The sequence below is a fragment of the Pelobates fuscus genome, chromosome 3 (assembly GCF_036172605.1).
Source record: "Pelobates fuscus isolate aPelFus1 chromosome 3, aPelFus1.pri, whole genome shotgun sequence".
Taxonomy (NCBI): Eukaryota; Metazoa; Chordata; class Amphibia; order Anura; family Pelobatidae; genus Pelobates; species Pelobates fuscus.
In genome coordinates this window covers 151,858,383-151,877,930 of record NC_086319.1, presented here as the reverse complement: position 1 = coordinate 151,877,930, position 19,548 = coordinate 151,858,383, and the positions used below count along the sequence as shown (strand labels likewise).

Below are 19,548 nucleotides of genomic sequence, written 5' to 3'. Positions count from 1 at the left end.
GGGACTTGAATAATCCTCTAGTCCGGTCCAGTATCATGTGGTCGTCTCAGCGAGGTATGTGAGCCGGTGAGTTAGTTGCGGTACGCGTTTCAATAATCCAGCGTCTATCAGCTGGTGCGGTCGCATTAAATAGCAGACCGCGTCAACAGGGGCGTATTAGCCGCGAGGCAAACAAGGCATTTGCCTTGGGCGGCATTTTCCAGGGGGCGGCAAAAAAAGCCGCCCCCAAATGCCCAAGGCAAATGTCTTGTTAGCCTTGCGGCTAACAGACATGCCGGCGGGCTGCTGGGCGATCGGGCGGCACTGCCTGCCTGCCTGCCTGGCTGGCGGGCGGGCGGCCGGCGAGGGAGCACTTCCCCTGAGCTGTCTGCTCAGCTCCCTCGCCAGCCGCAGAGTGAGGGTCGGAGGCGGAGCCGGAATATGACGTCATATTCCGGCTCCCAGCCTCACTCTGAGGCGCGCGAGGGAGCTGAGCAGCAGAAGTGCTCCCTCGCCGGCCGGCCGCCCGCCCGCCAGCCAGGCAGGCAGTGCCGCCCGATCGCCCAGCAGCCACTGGACCACCAGGGAAGAAGAGACACCCCCCTCCTCAGCATTCCCAAAGGTAAGGAGGCTGGGGGGTAATTAAAAAAAAACGTGTTAAAAATAAATATAAAAAAACGTGTTAAAAATAAATATAAAAAAAATGTGTTAAAAATAAATTTAAAAAAAAAATGTGTTAAAAATAAATTTTAAAAAAAAATGTGTTAAAAATAAATAAAAAAAAAGTGTTAAAAATAAATTTTAAAAAAATGTGTTAATGTGGGTGGGTGAGTGTGTGTCTGTTAGTGTGTGTCTGTGTCTGTTAGTGTGTGTGTGTGTGTCAGTGTGTGTGTCTGTTAGTGTGTGTGTCTGTGTCTGTTAGTGTGTGTGTCTGTTAGTGTGTGTGTGTGTGTCTGACTGTGTGTGTATGTTAGTGAGTGTGTGTGTCTGTTAGTGAGTGTGTGTGTCTGTTAGTGTTTCTGTCTGTGTCTGTTAGTGTGTGTGTCTGTTAGTGTGTGTGTCTGTTAGTGTTTGTGTCTGTTAGTGTTTTTGTCTGTTAGTGTGTGTGTGTGTGTCTGACTGTGTGTGTCTGACTGTGTGTATATGTTAGTGAGTGTGTATGTTAGTGAGTGTGTATGTTAGTGAGTGTGTGTGTCTGCTAGTGAGTGAGTGTGTGTCTGTTAGTGTGTGTCTGTTAGTGAGTGTGTTTGTCTGTTACTGAGTGTGAGTGTGTCTGTTAGTGTGTGTGTGTTTCTGTTAGCTAGTGTATGCGTATCTGTCAGTGAATGTGTGTGTGTGTATTTAGTATGCATGGGGGTGGCGCGGGAGGAGGGGGGGCGCGGGGGGAGGGGGGCGCCTGAGTTTTGTCCTGCCTAGGGCAGCACAAAACCAGGATACACCACTGCGCGTCAATGGGGGTGTGGCTAAGCTCCGTCAAACCCGGAAGCATGAGGAGACATCGGGAGGCTTAAGGCCTGACACTGGGACTCTCATCATCCCTAGTTGTGGTATGTCTTGAGATACAGAGTGGTAAATTTGTAAATTTGTAAATATGTAGATATTAGTTGTTCAGGGGGGTTGATGATACTAACAGGATACAGGCCATAGAAACTTAGATCCTTAAAACTCTTTTGAATATGATGTTAGTTTATAACATTTAATCCTTGCTCTTTTGCTTGGTATTTGCTGCTTAGTTGACATAGCTGTGTGACACAGTTGCTTCTGTTCATATATGCCAATCCAGGGGTAACTAACTTTATATTTGGATTTTCATCCTCCAGCCAATAGTGTGTTATTGTTTTTAAATTTGAAGTTTGTCAGCAACATTGTTATTTGTGCTGAAAATATTGAATTATGTGATGCTTGTTTTATGTGAAGTTTTTGCCGTTTCGGCGTCTGGTCCCCATAGCAACCCAGTGTAAACAGCCGGATACAATGATGACGCGTGCTTAGTGACGCGAACGTCATGACGCATGCGTAATGACGCACGATGACGTCATCGGAATGCGACCGACATTTTCGGCGCGAAAATGATCCGGGACGCTTGGAGGGGAGGTCTAGACCCAGGAGGGGTAAGTTTGTTGATTGCTAGGTGTGGGTATTTAAAGGGGGTTTGTGTATGTGTTTACATTGTCCTGATGAAAGTCTAGAATTTCTAGACTGAAACGTTGATATTTTTTATCTGGAATGTTAAAAGCTATATTTTATGAAGAAGTCCGTGGAGTGCGGTCTATTTTTCCTTCTATATATACACACACATATATATATATATATATATATACACACACACACACATATATATATATATATACACACACACACATATATCTATATACACACACTTATATATATATATATACACACACACACACACACACACACACACATATATATATATATATATATATATATATACACACACACATATATATATATACACACATATATATATATATATATATATACACCCTACAGAGCACAATGACTTATGGGGCTGGCATAGATTTTTTTCCAGGGCTGCTTCGTATCCCCAGTCCGGCCCTGCCCTTTAATGAATGTTTCCCTGTCTCTCAATAGGCAATGAATGAGTTAATCTTGCCTGCTTACTCCTTGTAACCAATCAGCACAGCCTTTACACGCCCATTCTGGGGAATGGCAGAATGTCATGGCTTTGGAATGTTTCACTGTCAGTGTTCTGTAGGAGCTCAGCTACTGCATGTGAGGAGTCAGTGTATTTTTCCTTGTCAGCATGCCAGGACCAACACATGTCAAGCTCTACACCGGGGCTCAGATGCCCATCCTGGGACTGGGGACATGGAAGGTGGGTTAACCAGTCAATAGGACATATGCTGTCTGCGAGGAAAAACCCTTTCAAATAACCTTATTACTAATATGTGAATACTGTTACATTTCCATCTGCACTGCTGTATTAAAAAAAAATAAAAAAAAAAAATGTCCTTAATGTCAAAGGAAGACCAACTTTTTTCTATCAACCCCACCCCCATTATTTACAAGATTAAATCTACCATACATACGTTGGCTAAGTGTAATGGGAGTTTAATTCCTGTGTCGTCGGAGGGTGCTGTAAAGAATTTAATATACTATTTTGTTTAATGTTGTTTTATTGCATTTAATTGAGGATCCTGATTACTAAATTCTTAAATGCAATGAAATACACTAACATATGAAAGTATGTGCCCATTGCTTAGCCCTAATTGAAGGGAAACGCAATAAATGACCCCTATTGATATAGGGTATGTGGTATTCACATGAGTTATCTAAACCATTACATCACGATGTTCAGCTAACAACTTTGGCAAGATAATTGCCAGTTGGCCCATCTGATCATATTTGTTATGGAAAAAAACAAATATTCCCAATATTCTTAATTCTGTTCTATTTCCCTCAACCAACCTCATATTGTACACTTTATAACATGTTTGTAGACGCAGACTGTGCATAGATGTGGCTTTTACTCACTAGTTAATGTATTATTTAGATATATACAGGCACCATTTAAGAGCAGATAACTGTAAGTAGGGCATGCGAATACATTAAATAAAGTGCATGTGGGGATAATTGACACGGTAAGTGCTCTATAGATCAGTGATGGTGAATTTGTTTTCAATCATCTGCAGGCATCAAGTAGCAATGTCCAGACCTCATTTTTGTTAACCCATTTGTTTTGCCATACCTCTGTGTGCATTAAGCAGTTTCTTAATTTCTATTCTCTATTTATGTGCATTGTCAGTTTGTTTTTTTTTTTATATTCTTTATTTCGTTTGTGCATTCAATAAACAAGCGGGCTTGCACTGCCCCAACAGCTGGTGCAAACTAGGTATCAAGCATAGTATGACATTTATGTGGGCATTCTTGTGATTACATTGCACATTTTATGAGTAAGAGTAAGCTAGCTAAGTCTAATATCTTCGATCTACAAGTTAATGCATTGTCAGTTTTTATATATCCATCATGGTTTGCCTTTGACTTCCACTCCTTCCTCTTACAGTTTCTCCCTTCCCCTTTTACCTTCCAGTATCATCTAACCCTCTCTGTTTTTTTTTTTTTTTTTTTTTTTACGAAAGTGAGAATTTACTCTGAATTTAAAATTTAAGATCATAATAGTCACATTCTAAACATTAGCTGAGTTATCTTTAGCTACTCTGGCCATACATTTTAAATTCACTTTGAATTCTCACTTTAGTAAATACATCTGTGTCTGTCCCTCCTACTGGAGCTCCCTTGCACAGTTTTTTTTTTTTCATGGCTCTATCATTACTTCCTACATCAGCCTTCCACTTCAATACAAACTGACCTTTCCACTCTGACTCTTTCTGGGTTATTCACTAAAGTGAAAATGCAAGGTGGATTTGATACCGGAGAAACTGACGGAAGCCAAGCACAGAGAGATGGACACAGGTTTCTTCAGGAAGGGATTCTTTATTCGGTTCACCGATCGGGACTCAGAGGGACTAATGTCACCAAAATACAACAAGTTCTGAGCCCCGGACAATAGTGCAGGCTCCTTATATAGGCATATAACTCCTCCCATATTAAGCTCCACCCGCACATTCTCTTAACCAATCAAAACAAATAAGAATTAACTTCCTGCTTGACTGCATGGCTTCTCCAGCACAATGGAGGAGGGGAATACTACATCCTGTATTCTCGCACATGCTCCGTACACTACTGATCGTATCTTACCACGTGCAACCAACCGACCGATACGTCAGCATATGCACGTACACATGCCACGTGGTAATCTCGGCCTACTAAATTTATTTTTACCGAGATTCCACCACATTCCCCCCTTTGATGCCTCTTGATATTTCACAATTACTTGAGGCATCACTTAACCTTGGTTTGCATACGCCTCAGGTTACCATGAACCAGACCAGACTTTTCCCATGATGTGAATCCCTCAACACTCCTCTTCCTGCATTGGTTCTCCCTGATCTAGAGCCTTATATTTATATATAGCCATTATCTGTGCTGCAGCCTTCCTTTCTGCTATATTTTCTATCAGGCTTTGCACAGACCTAACTACTAAGGGAATAAGACATGGCAGGAGTAGACCCAACATTAAAATCAGTATGACTCCGCCTACCAATGCCTTAAGCCCTCCAAACTGCTCATACCAGTTACCAAACCAACTACTTGGATTGTACCCTTTCCATACCTGAGTAGGCACATGCGCTAGTTTAACCATATGGCTAGTAAGCTCAGCTATTGCTTGCCCTTCGTCATCTATTTGAAGACAGCAATTGCTCAGGTTAAACTTCCCACATACACCTCCCTCTACTGCCAATAGGTAATCCAAGGCTAATCTATTTTGGTACACTGCTGTCCTCATCCTGGTATTATGCTTCGCTAGAAGATTGAGCGCTTGTGAGGTCTCATTAGTAATAATCTCAACCACCGCCTGTAATCTTATAATGCGGTTGAGCATATAAATTGGGGTCCTATACCCGAAAGTACCATCCTCTGCCCACGTGGCTGGCCCATAATAATCTATAATACGCTGGGGAGGCCATTCATCATCTTCCCAGGCGCCTATCTCTATGGGTCCCCTTTTCTTTCTATGATTCACATCATACACTTTAACACCCAAAGTCTCACCTGTTTCAATAGGTAACAAGAAGAAGGATGGTTTGAGCATACCTAACACACATGCCCCTTCCCAGTCCTGTGGCAACTCCGAATAGGCCTTCTTACCACAGATCCAGTACAAATTTGCTGGGGCTTTCCAACTAGATGTGATAGATAAATCAAACCATACGTCCTTTAAATTGGCATATCTTGCAAACGGGTTAAATGGTTCTGAGACATTTGAAGCCGACCACCAAGTTGTATTCTTTGTATCATCATCATAAGCTTTTTGCCCTAGACAAGTTAACTCTCCTACAGAAGTATTAAACATCATTCCTTTCCTTGCTATGCAAACATAACCTATGATGGAGGTCTTTAATCTCCACTCAGATTTACCTCTAACACTCATCTGATAATCGGCTTGTGAAGATATTAATTGTTCAACTGCCTCAGAACCGGACATTACCTCCTTTGCTTCCCAAGGCAATTGGTCTCCCATGTTAGTACCTCCACACACATAGCAGTTGGTTACATTAAGACTACCGGCAATACTCTCAGCTAAATCTATGAACAGGTTTTTAGCGTTATGGGGGATCTTATTATCTATACTCATCTCTTCATAAAACGAATGGAATACCTGATGAGTTTGGGAGGTTACCGTATCGGTCTCTATCCCTATAAACAATACTGTCCCAGGGTCTAAACCCGTCCCGTATATTTGAAACCCAAATAAATTACCATATCTATCCAAGAATTGGTCAGGATTATTTATAAGAATATGGACTGGATTGCATTCCATAGACTTACAGTATGGATTGGTAGGCAACTTAGTCACAATCATGTCCTTGTCTGCTGTCTGTCCCCAAGTTGCACACCCCACACAAGACCAATATGGGCAAAAATTATAATCCCTATTTGGGCATCTAGGACTCACATACTTATTTTTACTACTGGGACATATATATTTATCATTAGACCCATACGTTCTCTCCCATCTAAGATCCCCACATACATTCCACGGCTTTCTACCATTTGATATTGCTTTACATGCATCAAATAGTAGAACACCCGAAGAATGTACGGATTCTAACACTGTTTTATTTATTAGGGTCCCCTGAGGATCTCCATTCCTGAGAGTCAACCAAATTGTACGGGGTTGATACTCCGGATTGAAGCATTTAGGTTCTCCTATCCCCAAATGGCATACACTATACTCTACATTTAAGTATCTACACCTAGACACATCACCTTTACACTCATATTGCGAATGCCAAATTAGGGTCTGGGAAATATGGTTACCTGTTCTTGTAGTCTTAATGCATACCTCACAGCTAGGAGTGTCGGTACCTCTACCTTCCTGAATATAAAAATACATATAAATAAACATTATCACAAATACATCTTTCGTCGGCTGCATCCTCAGTCTTCGTCCGTGCGTTGGCACCTCAGCTTCCAGGATGTAAGGGCTGCAGGGAATGGAGTTCTACTCATCTTCACAGGGGTCCCTCCGAGACTTTCCTGGCTTTTGAACTATACGTCGGTGAGCGGACAGGCTTTATTATGGCCGTCTCAACACTCACTTATCAATCTCTGAAACAATAAAATTTGTAATCCACAAGTTTCCTCGTCACTCCGACTGAGTCGTGCGCTTTAACCGGATCTTGCAGGGATTCTCTGGATCTGATATAGCTTGCCAAGAATCCACCGCTGCTGGTTTAACCCTGGAGTGATGAATCCACGGAGTCACTTCGGCCACTTTTATCGCTGTAGGGGTAGACAAAAGAACAACATAAGGACTTCTCCACTTGGGCCCTAACGGTACATTATTCCACTCTTTAATCCACACTTGGTCTCCTGGGTGGTAACTATGAACTGGGGGATAAATATTCACAGGTAATCTATCTTGTACCCATTTCTGTACCTCCTCCATAGTCTTACCCAACTCTACAACCTGCTGCCGGGTAATTCCTTCTCCCAACTGACTCAAATCCCCCCTTAAGTTACCAAGTACGGGAGGTGGTCGCCCATACATGATCTCAAAAGGAGAGAGACCCATCCTTCTGGTAGGTGTACGGCGAATTCGCAACAGAGCTATAGGCAAAAGGACGTTCCACTTAAGTTGGGTTTCCTGACACATTTTTGCCAACTGGTTCTTAAAAGTTCTATTCATTCTCTCTACTTTACCAGAACTCTGAGGTCTATATGCCGTATGAAGTCTCCACTTTATACCAAGCATATGAGTCAGTTGTTGTAGGCACTGATGAACAAAAGCTGGACCATTGTCCGATCCTATAGAGCAGGGTAGTCCATATCGGGATATTATTTCTCGTAGCAGGAATCTCACAACTTCTCCTGCTTTCTCTGTACGAGTAGGACATGCTTCTACCCAGCCTGAATAGGTGCACACAACTACTAGTAGGTAGCGATGTCCACCAGATTTAGGCATTACTGTATAGTCAATTTGTAGATCGGACATAGGGAGTCCCCCCATATACTGAACTCCTGGTGGCTTTACTGGTCCTTGCCTTGCATTATTTTTAGCACACGTTACACATCTTCGTACAATGGCTTGAGTTAAGTTGGACAATCTTGGTATGTAGAAATGTTTTCTGAGAGATTCTTCTGTACTATCTCTTCCAGAATGCGTCCCGTTATGATAGTTTTGGACGATTTCTACCGCTAGTGATGCTGGAATAACTATTCTCCCATCTTCTAACTGATACCATTTGTTCTCCAAATACTTTCCAGGTTCAGTCTTTAACCACTCCTCTTCTTGAGCTGTATAAACCGGAGTCCATTGAGACAGTGGAGTTGGAATAAGAGCAGCTATATGTTCCACATATTCCTGTCTTCCTGATTCAGCGGCACGCTTAGCTGCACTATCTGCCATCCGATTTCCTTTGGTTACATCACCATCTCCTCTCAGATGCGCTCGACAATGTATAATACCGACTTCTTTCGGTTCCCATACTGCTTCCAATAGTTGTAGTATTTCAGCTGCGTACTTGATTTCTTTGCCCTCTGAATTCAATAGTCCTCTTTCTTTATACAAAGCTCCGTGGGCATGAGTGGTTAAAAACGCATACTTGGAGTCCGTGTAGATGTTCACTCTTAAACCTTCAGCCAATTGTAACGCTCGTGTCAGTGCTATCAATTCTGCCTTTTGTGCTGATGTTCCTTTTGACAGTGGCCGAGCTTCTATCACCTTGTCTATCGTTGTTACTGCGTATCCTGCATAGCGAATCCCTTCTTTCACATAACTGCTACCGTCTGTATAATATTGGACATCGGGGTTCTGGATGGGAAAATCACGAAGATCTGGTCTACTTGAAAATACTTCATCCATCACTTCCAAACAATCATGTTGACTTTCAGTAGGTTGCGGCAGAAGGGTAGCTGGATTTAAGGTATTTACAGTCTCTAAATGCACTCTTGGGTTTTCACACAACATTGCTTGATACTTGGTCATACGGCTGTTACTAAACCAATGATTTCCTTTGTAATCCAACAACGTCTGTACTGCATGTGGAACTCGTACATAAAGTTCTTGACCCAGAGTGAGTTTATCGGCTTCAGCTACCAGCAGGGCGGCTGCAGCTACGGCTCTTGGACAAGGTGGAAGACCGCTGGCCACTGCGTCCAGTTGCTTAGACATGTAGGCAACAGGTCTTTGCCATGATCCCAAGTACTGTGTCAATACTCCCACAGCCATTCTTCTCTGCTCGTGTACATACAAGTAGAATGGTCGTGTGTGATCAGGTAGACCTAATGCTGGGGCACTCATCAAAGCCCTCTTCACATCTTCAAATGCCGTTTGCTGTTCTTGAGTCCATAGGAAGGGGTCGTGTTCTGTACCCTTGATAGCTGTATACAGAGGTTTTGCCAATATCGCATAACTGGGAATCCATATCCTACAGAAGCCTGCTGCCCCCAAGAACTCTCGCACTTGTCTTCTATTCTTGGGTGTTGGTATTTGGCACACAGCTTCTTTTCTCTCTGGCCCCATTATTCTTTTACCTTCAGAGATATGGAATCCCAGATATTTGACAGTTGGCAGACACAACTGGGCCTTCTTCCTAGACACCTTGTATCCTGCCTTCCAGAGAATGTGTAGTAGATTGTGTGTGGCTTGCTGACGTATTTCTCTTGTAACTGCTGCTATCAACAAGTCGTCTACATATTGTAATAATACACACTCTCCTGGGATGGACTTGAAATCCAGTAGATCTTGACTTAGAGCTGAACCAAATAGGGTTGGTGAGTTTTTAAACCCTTGGGGCAGTCTTGTCCAAGTCATCTGGCGTTTTGAGCCCGTTACAGCGTTTTTCCATTGGAAAGCGAAGATACATTGACTTTCTGCGGCAATTCGAAGGCAAAAGAAGGCATCTTTGAGGTCTAAGACTGTAAAATAGGTAGCCCCGCCCGGAATTAAAGCAAGCAGGTTATACGGATTGGGCACAACTGGGTGTATACTAACAACCGCATCATTGACTGCTCTCAAGTCCTGCACAGGATGATACTCATCTGTACCGGGCTTTTGAACAGGCAGCAATGGGGTGTTCCAGGGGGAAGTACAGAATTTTAGGATACAATACTGTATGAACTTATCCAGATAAGATTGAATATTTTTCTTAGCCTTCTGCGGGATGTGATATTGCCGTAGGCTCACTGGATAAACCCCAAGCTTTAGTTCGATTCAAATGGGTGGAATATTGCGGGCCAGTCCTGGTGGGTTGTTCTCTGCCCAAACTCCTGGTATGTTGAATAAGGATTCATCACTCTTAGGGTTTTGGCTAGTCAACGCTGTATAAAGTCGCCACTCTTCTTCCTTTGGTATGGATAGTGTCATAATACCTGAAGGTCCATTAAACTTTAAGGATGTTGTTCCGTTTGGTAGGAACGTAATCTGCGCTTGTAATTTGGATAGCATATCACGTCCCAGCAATTGGACTGGGTTTCAGGCATATAAAGGAATTGATGTTTTACTACGTGGCCTCCCAATGTACAGAGTCGACTTTTAAGAACCGGTTTTTCAGCACTCCTTCCAGTTTCTCCTATTACGGTAATAGTTCTTCCAGATGGAGGAGCAACCAGATCAGTCACCACCGAATGTTCAGCACCAGTGTCGATCATGAATGCACTCCTTTTTCCCCCTATTGATACATCGACCATAGGCTCCGCTCGACCAAGGGGGATGGAGCCCGGTCGGTATTAATAGCTCTCCATGACCGTGTCAGCCAATCCTACAAAGTCCCTATCTTCTCTATCGCGGGACTTTTGCGCTGCGGGATAGTATCTATCTTCTCTTACACTTCCTCTGTTACCACTATTACTCCCTCCGGGACCTCCTCTACCTCTCGCTCTGCCTCTAAAGTTTCCATAACCTGCCCTGGGTGGGTCTCTCTCGTATTGCTCTCTTTTTGGACACTCGCTTCTCCAATGCCCTTCTTCTCTACAATACGCACACTGATTCCTACTCAGGGGTTCCCTATTCCACCTACTATCGCCTCTATCTGGGCCCCGTCTATGTACGCCTGCGATCGCTACCGCTAGCATATCCGCCTTTTTACGCATCTTGCGCTCTTCCTCTTTCTTACTTTCTGATTCCCTATTCATATACACCTTATTTGCTACCTCCATTAGTTGGGTGATGGACATTCCTGCAAACCCTTCTAACTTCTGTAGCTTGCGCTTAATATCTCCATAAGCTTGGCTGACAAAGGCAGAGTTTACCATTCAGGAATTATCAGTGTCTTCCGGATTAAAGGGGGTATACAAGCGGTATGCCTCCAATAATCGGTCATAAAAGACACTAGGCGCTTCATCACTTTTCTGAATCACCTCAACCATCTTCGACATATTTATGGCTTTCTTCCCTCCGGCTTTCATGCCAGCAATTATAGCGTCTCTATAGGCTTTTAGTTGAACCATATCTGCGCCATTAACATTCCAGTCGGGATCGGTATTAGGATAATGAGTTGCGGCCCATGTTGCTGGATTTGCTTGGTTTAAAGTACGGGCTTCTTCCTCCAGTGCTTTAATAGCCGCTTGGTTTATCCTAGTCCTCTCCTCGTTATTAAACAATGTCATTAATAATTGCTGGCAATCAGCCCAAGTTGGATTATGCGTCTGGACTATCGAGGTGAACAGGTCGGTCATGGCTTGTGGCTTTTCAGTATACGAGGAATTGTGGGTCTTCCAATTCAAGAGATCGGTAGTCGTGAACGAGACATATACGAAGACTGGGTCAGCATACACCATTTGACCTGAAGCATTAAGATAGGCTGACCCAGGATTCAAACGAAGAGGCATCTGGTAATGTTTGGGTTTTTGGGTACCGGTCAGTTGTCGAGTTAGTATAGGGCTTCGTGGAGGGGCGTTGGTTAGAGGTTCCGGTCGGGGGGGTAATAAGACGTGGGGATAGAGAAGCTTCATCATGGGGAAGGCCGGTGAATAAAATATTCCGGGCCGGGCTAGAGGAAGCCTGACCGGAAGCTTGAAATGGCGCCAAATCGGAATAGATGGACTTAACGGGGGCTGGTGTCGGAAGGGGAGGTTTATTATGGCGTGGGGTGGATTCTGAGCTAGAGGAGGAAGTAGATGGGTGAGGGGGTGTGGAACTTCCTGTACTTGTATCACCTTCCTCTATAGGGAAATAAGGGGGCGGCATAGGGATCTCGGACTCAGGGGGCGTGTCCAAAATGGGCTTAACCGTGGTCCTAGTGGACAAACAAGTCCTGGCCACCATGAGGCGACATTGCTCCTCGTGGCATATTCGGACCCATCTTGGCAAGTCGTTTACAATCAATGTATGGAAACTGTCCGTAAAGTTCAGGCCTACCTGATACAGCCACGTGTACACGCTGTACCAGATTTGGATCTAAACTGCCACGTGGCGGCCATGCCGCAACCAAAGTAGGCCATTCCCTAGTGCACAAAGCGATCAAACGGGCAGAAGACATTTTAACCCCAAAATCACATACTGTGAATCCCTTTTTAAAATTCTTTACCATACATCCTAAGGGATCCAAAATCGTCGACTCCGACGCGCCCATACTTATCAATGGAGCGTCGTTGACAACGAATGCTATACACACACTCTATTCAACAGTCACACCCGTTTCTTCCGGCAACAGCACCACGTGGTACAGTTACCAAGTGAAACGTACACAGTAACACAATAAAAACACTCAGGGAATTCTCGTACACACACAGCTGTTACACCAGTCACTAAGTAATCAATATTATGCCCTTTGGCGAAACTATACCGTCACCCACGCTATATTCTCTATATATGAATTACCCGTCTATAACACACCCCAGTAACATCGTCTTTTACAAACAGCAGTTACAGTATGGTTAGCATAGGTCAAAGTACAATTTAAGGTCACAATACAATTATTAGTGGTTATGGTGTTAGACATGCAATAGACGACAATGATTAGTACTTATATACAGTGTCAGTAAATATACAGGGTTATGGTACCGTGCACTATAATACAGCAACACACTATTAACACTCTCGCTAGACGGCAGAGCTCACGCTATCTAACAAGATATACACGTTACTAAACAATCTTTATCACATATACAATCCCAACTAATCTATTGGCCAGTACCTTGATGGACTCCCTAAAACTATCTACATCCGTTTTGGTTAGCCACACTGCCCAAGCACCACATATAGCGAACTAGAGGGCGGAATTAACAACAGAACCGTTTTAGTCTTTCTACTCTATCAATAGTCTAGTGGGTTCCAAATTTACACGCCTTCCCACTTAGCCAAGATAGGTTGAGAGCTAGCGGACCGAATTTACACAGACGCCACTTAGTCTCCCGGTCCCTCCGACCTAGCGAACAAATTGTACACCCTAGAACGCTAGTCTAGACAAGACACCGGTTTCCGGCTAGGGCTATTTACACAGAACCCCGCCTGACTCCAAACCAAATCAAACGGTCTTACTAAAGAGCGTTCGATTGAGCGGTGCGCCTTTGCTCCTTCCCTCCGACAGAGGGGGCAGATTCCATACACAGATTAACCCCTTATGGGCCTACCGCACAATCGGTATACCCCTAGTGGGTCCGCCGTCTAAAACAGCGGTCGTCTTACCTCCTCGTTCCTGAACCTGAGTTCACACTCATCGACGGGGACACCCCAGCACTTACTACGTAGAGGCCGATGATCTCCTGGACAACAGACCAGTGGCGCCGAGATGAAGGGAGGTCCACGCAGAAGTTCAGGGGTGCAGCCGTAGAGAACGTGGGCAAAGATAGACCGTCTCACGCCTCTGCTTCTCAGCTACCGTTGAACGATGAGCTTCCCGGCCAATGCACCAAATGATACCGGAGAAACTGACGGAAGCCAAGCACAGAGAGATGGACACAGGTTTCTTCAGGAAGGAAGAGATTCTTTATTCGGTTCACCGATCGGGACTCAGAGGGACTAATGTCACCAAAATACAACAAGTTCTGAGCCCCGGACAATAGTGCAGGCTCCTTATATAGGCATATAACTCCTCCCATATTAAGCTCCACCCGCACATTCTCTTAACCAATCAAAACAAATAAGAATTAACTTCCTGCTTGACCGCATGGCTTGTCCAGCACAATGGAGGAGGGGAATACTACATCCTGTATTCTCGCACATGCTCCGTACACTACTGATCGTATCTTACCACGTGCAACCAACCGACCGATACGTCAGCATATGCACGTACACATGCCACGTGGTAATCTCGGCCTACTAAATTTATTTTTACCGAGATTCCACCACAGATTCAAAGTGAATTTTCAAGTTAAGGTCAAATTGGAAAATTTCCCTCACTTAACTTTGCTTTCAGTTCAGCTACTCTGGCCTTAAATCTTTAATTCACTCCCAATTCTTACTTTTGTAAATAACCCTGTTTATCTTGCTATATAGTTACTTTTCACAATCTTCTCAGAAAATGCAAAATTTACAGTGCTCAGTACTTGTAGTTGAACTGTAGGGGTTATGGTGCTTGGTGTGTTCCTTTTATTTTATTTGTTTCATTTGTAAGCCAACATTGTAGTGATTTCAAACCACTACAGCATTTTCAAATAGCTTCAGCATTTTATTTTGTTTCAGTGGAAAATAAAGCATCAACTGAATCAGTTAAAGGGTTACATAGTTGCATAGCTGAAAAGAGAAATGTGTCCATCAAGCTCAACCTTCCTCACATTTGTTTTTTGGTGTTGATCCAAAAGAAGGCAATAAAACCCAGTTTGAAGCACTTCCAATTTTGCAACAAACTAGGAAAAAAATTCGCTTTTGACCCCAGACTGGCAGTCAGATTTATCCTTGGATCAAGAGGCTATTACACTACACTGAGAAATTATATTCTTGAATATTCTGTTTTTTGCAAGTATGCTTCTAGTTGCTGTTTAAACATCTGTACGGACTCTGATAAAACCACTTCTTCCGGCAGAGTATTCCACATCCTTATTGTTCTTATGGTAAAAAAAAAACCCCTTTCCTTTGCCTTAGACTAAATCTTCTTTCTTCCAGTCTAAGTGCATGACCTCGTGTCCTATGTAAAGTGCTGTTTGTGAATAAATTTCCACACAATGGTTTGTATTGGCCAAGAATATATTTGTATAATGTTATCATATCCCCTCGCAGGTGACGTTTTTCTAAACTAAAGAGGTTTTGTATCAGATATTACTGTAGGTGAAAGTTTAGGATCCAGTGATCATCAGTCAGTGTGGTTTAATATAAGAACAGTGACTGAGTCACACCACACAAAAACAAAAGTTTTAGACTTTAGAAAAACAGACTTTTCTAAAATTAGAATATGTGTAAAGGAGTCATTATCAGAGTGGAGCAATCTAAATGGAGTCCAAAAGAAATGGGATTATTTAAAAGTTGCACTACTGAAGGCAACAGAAAATTGCATTAGGCTTGTCAGTAAAAGCAAAAAATTCAAGAAACCACTGTGGTACTCCGCAGATGTGGCCAAAATAGTAAAAAACAAAAAGTTAGCATTTAGTAATTATAAAAAAACCCAGAGTGAGGAAGACAGAATGACCTATAAGATTAGGCAGAAAGAGGCTAAGCAAGTTATAAGAGCTTCCAAATCACACACAGAAGAGAAAATAGCACAGTCAGTAAAAAGGGGGACAAAACTTTTTTTAGATACATAAATGAGAAAAGAAAAGTAAAACAAGGATTAGTTAGATTAAAAACAAAAGAAGGAAGGTATGTAGATGAGGATAAAGGTCTAGCTGACTGCCTCAATGAATATTTTTGTTTGGTATTTACAGATGAAAATGAAGGAAATGGACCTCAGTTAAGAAAAAGGATAAATTAGTCATTTATTACACGTGAGTTTACAGAGAAAGAGGTTCTATTTCAACTGTCAAAAGTAAAGACAAATAAGTCAATGGGACCTGATGGAATACACCCAAAGCTATTAAAAGAGCTTAGTGGTGTACTAGAAAAACCATTAACAGATTTATTTAACCAATCATTGATAACAGGAGTAGTCCCAGAAGATTGGAAGTTAGCGAATGTTGTGCCCATTCACAAGAAACGTAATAGGGAGGAGCCTTACTTCAGTAGTGGGGAAAGTGATGGAAACCATGTTAAAGGATAGGATTGTTGAACATCTAAAAACACATGGATTTCAAGACCAGAGACAACATGGGTTTACTTCAGGGAGATCATGCCAAACTAATCTTATTGATTTTTTTGATTGGGTAACTAAAATTATAGATCAGGGTGGTGCAGTAGACATTGCTTACCTAGATTTCAGTAAGGCTTTTGACACTGTTGCACATAGAAGGCTTATCAATAAACTACAATCTTTGAGTTTGGATTCCAATATTGTTGAATGGGTAAGGCAGTGGCTGAGTGACAGGCAACAGAGGGTTGTAGTCAATGGAGTATATTCGAAGCTTGGGCTTGTCACCAGTGGGGTACCTCAGGGATCTGTACTTGGACCCATTCTCTTTAATATTTTTATTAGTGATATTGCAGAAGGTCTTGATGGTAAGGTGTGTCTTTTTGCGGATGATACTAAGATATGTAACAGGGTTGATGTTCCAGGAGGGATAAGCCAAATGGCAAATGATTTAGGTAAACTAGAAAAATGGTCAGAGTTGTGGCAACTGACATTTAATGTGGATAAGTGCAAGATAATGCATCTTGGACGTAAAAACCCAAGGGCAGAGTACAAAATATTTGATAGAGTCCTAACCTCAACATCTGAGGAAAGGGATTTAGGGGTGATTATTTCTGATGACTTAAAGGTAGGCAGACAATGTAATAGAGCAGCAGGAAATGCTAGCAGAATGCTTGGTTGTATAGGGAGAGGTATTAGCAGTAGAAAGAGGGAAGTGCTCATGCCATTGTACAGAACACTGGTGAGACCTCACTTGGAGTACTGTACACAGTACTGGAGACCCTATCTTCAGAAGGATATTGATACCTTAGAGAGAGTTCAAAGAAGGGCTACTAAACTGGTTCATGGATTGCAGGATAAAACTTACCAGGAAAGGTTAAAGGATCTTAACATGTATAGCTTGGAGGAAAGACGAGACAGGGGGGATATGATAGAAACATTTAAATACATAAAGGGAATCAACACACTAAAGGAGGAGACTATAGTCAAAAGAAGAAAAACTACCACAACAAGAGGACATAGTCTTAAATTAGAGGGACAAAGGTTTAAAATAATATCAGGAAGTATTACTTTACTGAGAGGGTAGTGGATGCATGGAATAGCCTTCCAGCTGAAGTGGTAGAGGTTAACACAGTAAAGGAGTTTAAGCATGCGTGGGATAGGCATGAGGCTATCCTAACTATAAGATAAGGCCAGGGACTAATGAAAGTATTTAGAAAACTGGGCAGACTAGATGGGCCGAATGGTTCTTATCTGCCGTCACATTCTATGTTTCTATGTTTAAATTTGTTAACATTTCTTCATAGCTAAAATGTTCCATTCCTTTTATTATTTTTGTAGCCTGCCTCTACACTCTTTTTATTGCCATAATATCCTTCTTTAGAACAGGTACCCAAAAATGCACAGCATATTCAAGATGTAATCTTACCAGTGATTTACATTGCACATTGTTGCATAGTTTGTTGTCTAAAACAATTCCCAAGTCCTTCTCGTGTGTTGTTATCCCTAATTCCCTTCAATTAAAGGGACACTATAGTCACCTGAACAACTACAGCTTAATGTAGTTGTTCAGGTATTATCTATAGCTCCCTGCAGGCAATCTAATGTAAACACTGTATTTTCAGAGAAAATACAGTGTTTACATTGATTGATAGGAATACCTCCAGTGGCCGTCACTCAGACGGCCACTAGAGATACTTCCTATCACGCAGGGCCCTAAAAAGGCCCTGTACACGTCAGACGTATTAAAATACGTCTGACGTGTTCAGGAGAGAGAAGGTACTGTGTGCGCGCCTTCTCTCTCCAGCCTGTCAGCGGAGGAGGGGGGCAGGCAAAGACTGCGAGCTGAGCTGTCACTCAGCTCAGCTCGCGGCCGCGCACACCGCGCGCATGCGCGGTAGTGCGCTCAGGACTTCAGAGGGCGGCATGAATGCTGCCCTCTGAAGTATGTGCGCATGTGTGGCGAAGCCGCGCATGCGCACAAGGGAGCAATGACGCTTCGAAATGGAAGCGTCTGATTGCTCCCTGCTCGCGCCTGCCTATTTCGTCATTTTGACGAAATAGGGGGCGCGGCTTCACGAGGCTCCCGGCGCTTGAACCAGGTAAGTAAAATCTCTTCCCTGGAGAGTCCCTTTAAGGGTACAAGTTGCTTGTGCATTCTTTACGCCGAAGTGCATAACTTTGCATTTTTCTACATTAAATTTCATCTGCTATTTGAGTGCCCAGTCACCCAGTCTATCTAAATCCCTCTGCAGCAATGTAATATCTTGCTCACATTGTATTACTTTTTAGTTTTGTGTCATCTGCAAACACTGAAACATGACTTTGCTTTTTTCAAGATCATTTATAATCATGTTAAATAGAAGGGGTCCCAGAACAGAATCTCTGAGGGACACCCCTTGCCACCTCTGTCCAGCTTGAAAATTTACCATTAACGACAACTCTCTGTACTCTATTTTTAAGCCAATGTTCTACCCAAGAACAAGAATTTTCATCTGGACTGATTTTTTTTTGAGTTTGAACACTAACCAATTGTGTGGAACTGTATTAAACACCTTGGCAAAATCCAAATTGATCACATCCACTGCAACTCCCTGATCTATTCTTCTACATACTACTTCGTAGAATGCAATCAAGTTAGTTTGGCATGATCTGTGCTTCATAAAACCATGCTGCTTTATGCTGATAACCATCTTATTCTCAAGGGATTCTTGAATATTATCCCTTAATAACCTTTCAAATATTTTCCCAGACACAGAAATTAAGTTCACAGGTCTATAATTTCCAGGCAAAGATTTTGAACCTTGCTCCAAACAAACAGACGTTTTGATAAAAGTACTGGGCCAAGTTCTTTCTCATCCCTATCCTCCTCCGTTGAAGTCCCACATGCTGGAGGCGGACAGATGTTAGAGAGGACGAACTGAGAGGAGGCATGGCTGGCACGAATGGAGGGGTGGGAAGGGGAGGTGTCGCCTTTGGATGCCATTTGCCAGCCTGCTGTGTGTCCAATGTGCACAGAACTGACATTAAACAGCTTGGAACTCTTATTGTAATGATGCTACCAGCAGTAGAGTTACACATCCAGTATCATAGCTGAATACTGCACATACAGACTCTAGGCACTATAATCAAATCATTGAAGTTGTCATAGTGCTTGGAGTAATCCTTTAAATATAACATAAATATGAAGTCAAATGATTATAATCTAGTGCAGGGGTCTGCAACCTACGGCACGTGTGCCATACGTCGCACTCGGGGTGCCTTTGTACGGCACTCAAGGCTACCAGAGCCAAACAGGTAG

At 42.7% G+C, this 19,548-nt stretch overlaps 1 protein-coding gene across 2 annotated transcripts in view; it reads left to right on the top strand.

Moving 5' to 3' along the window:
• The window catches only part of LOC134602560 (aldo-keto reductase family 1 member B1-like), a 271,778-nt gene that overhangs the window by 195,155 nt on the left and 57,075 nt on the right, over window positions 1-19,548 (top strand). Inside the window, exon 1 of one of the 2 annotated variants that reach the window (XM_063447539.1) lies at window positions 2,708-2,839. The exons of the other annotated variant lie outside the window; for it this stretch is intronic. Within the exon in view, the coding sequence (XP_063303609.1) occupies window positions 2,768-2,839 (72 nt within the window). The 5' untranslated portion in view covers window positions 2,708-2,767. Of the gene's footprint in view, window positions 1-2,707; window positions 2,840-19,548 lie in introns of those variants that run through there. 2 annotated transcript variants of the gene reach the window in all.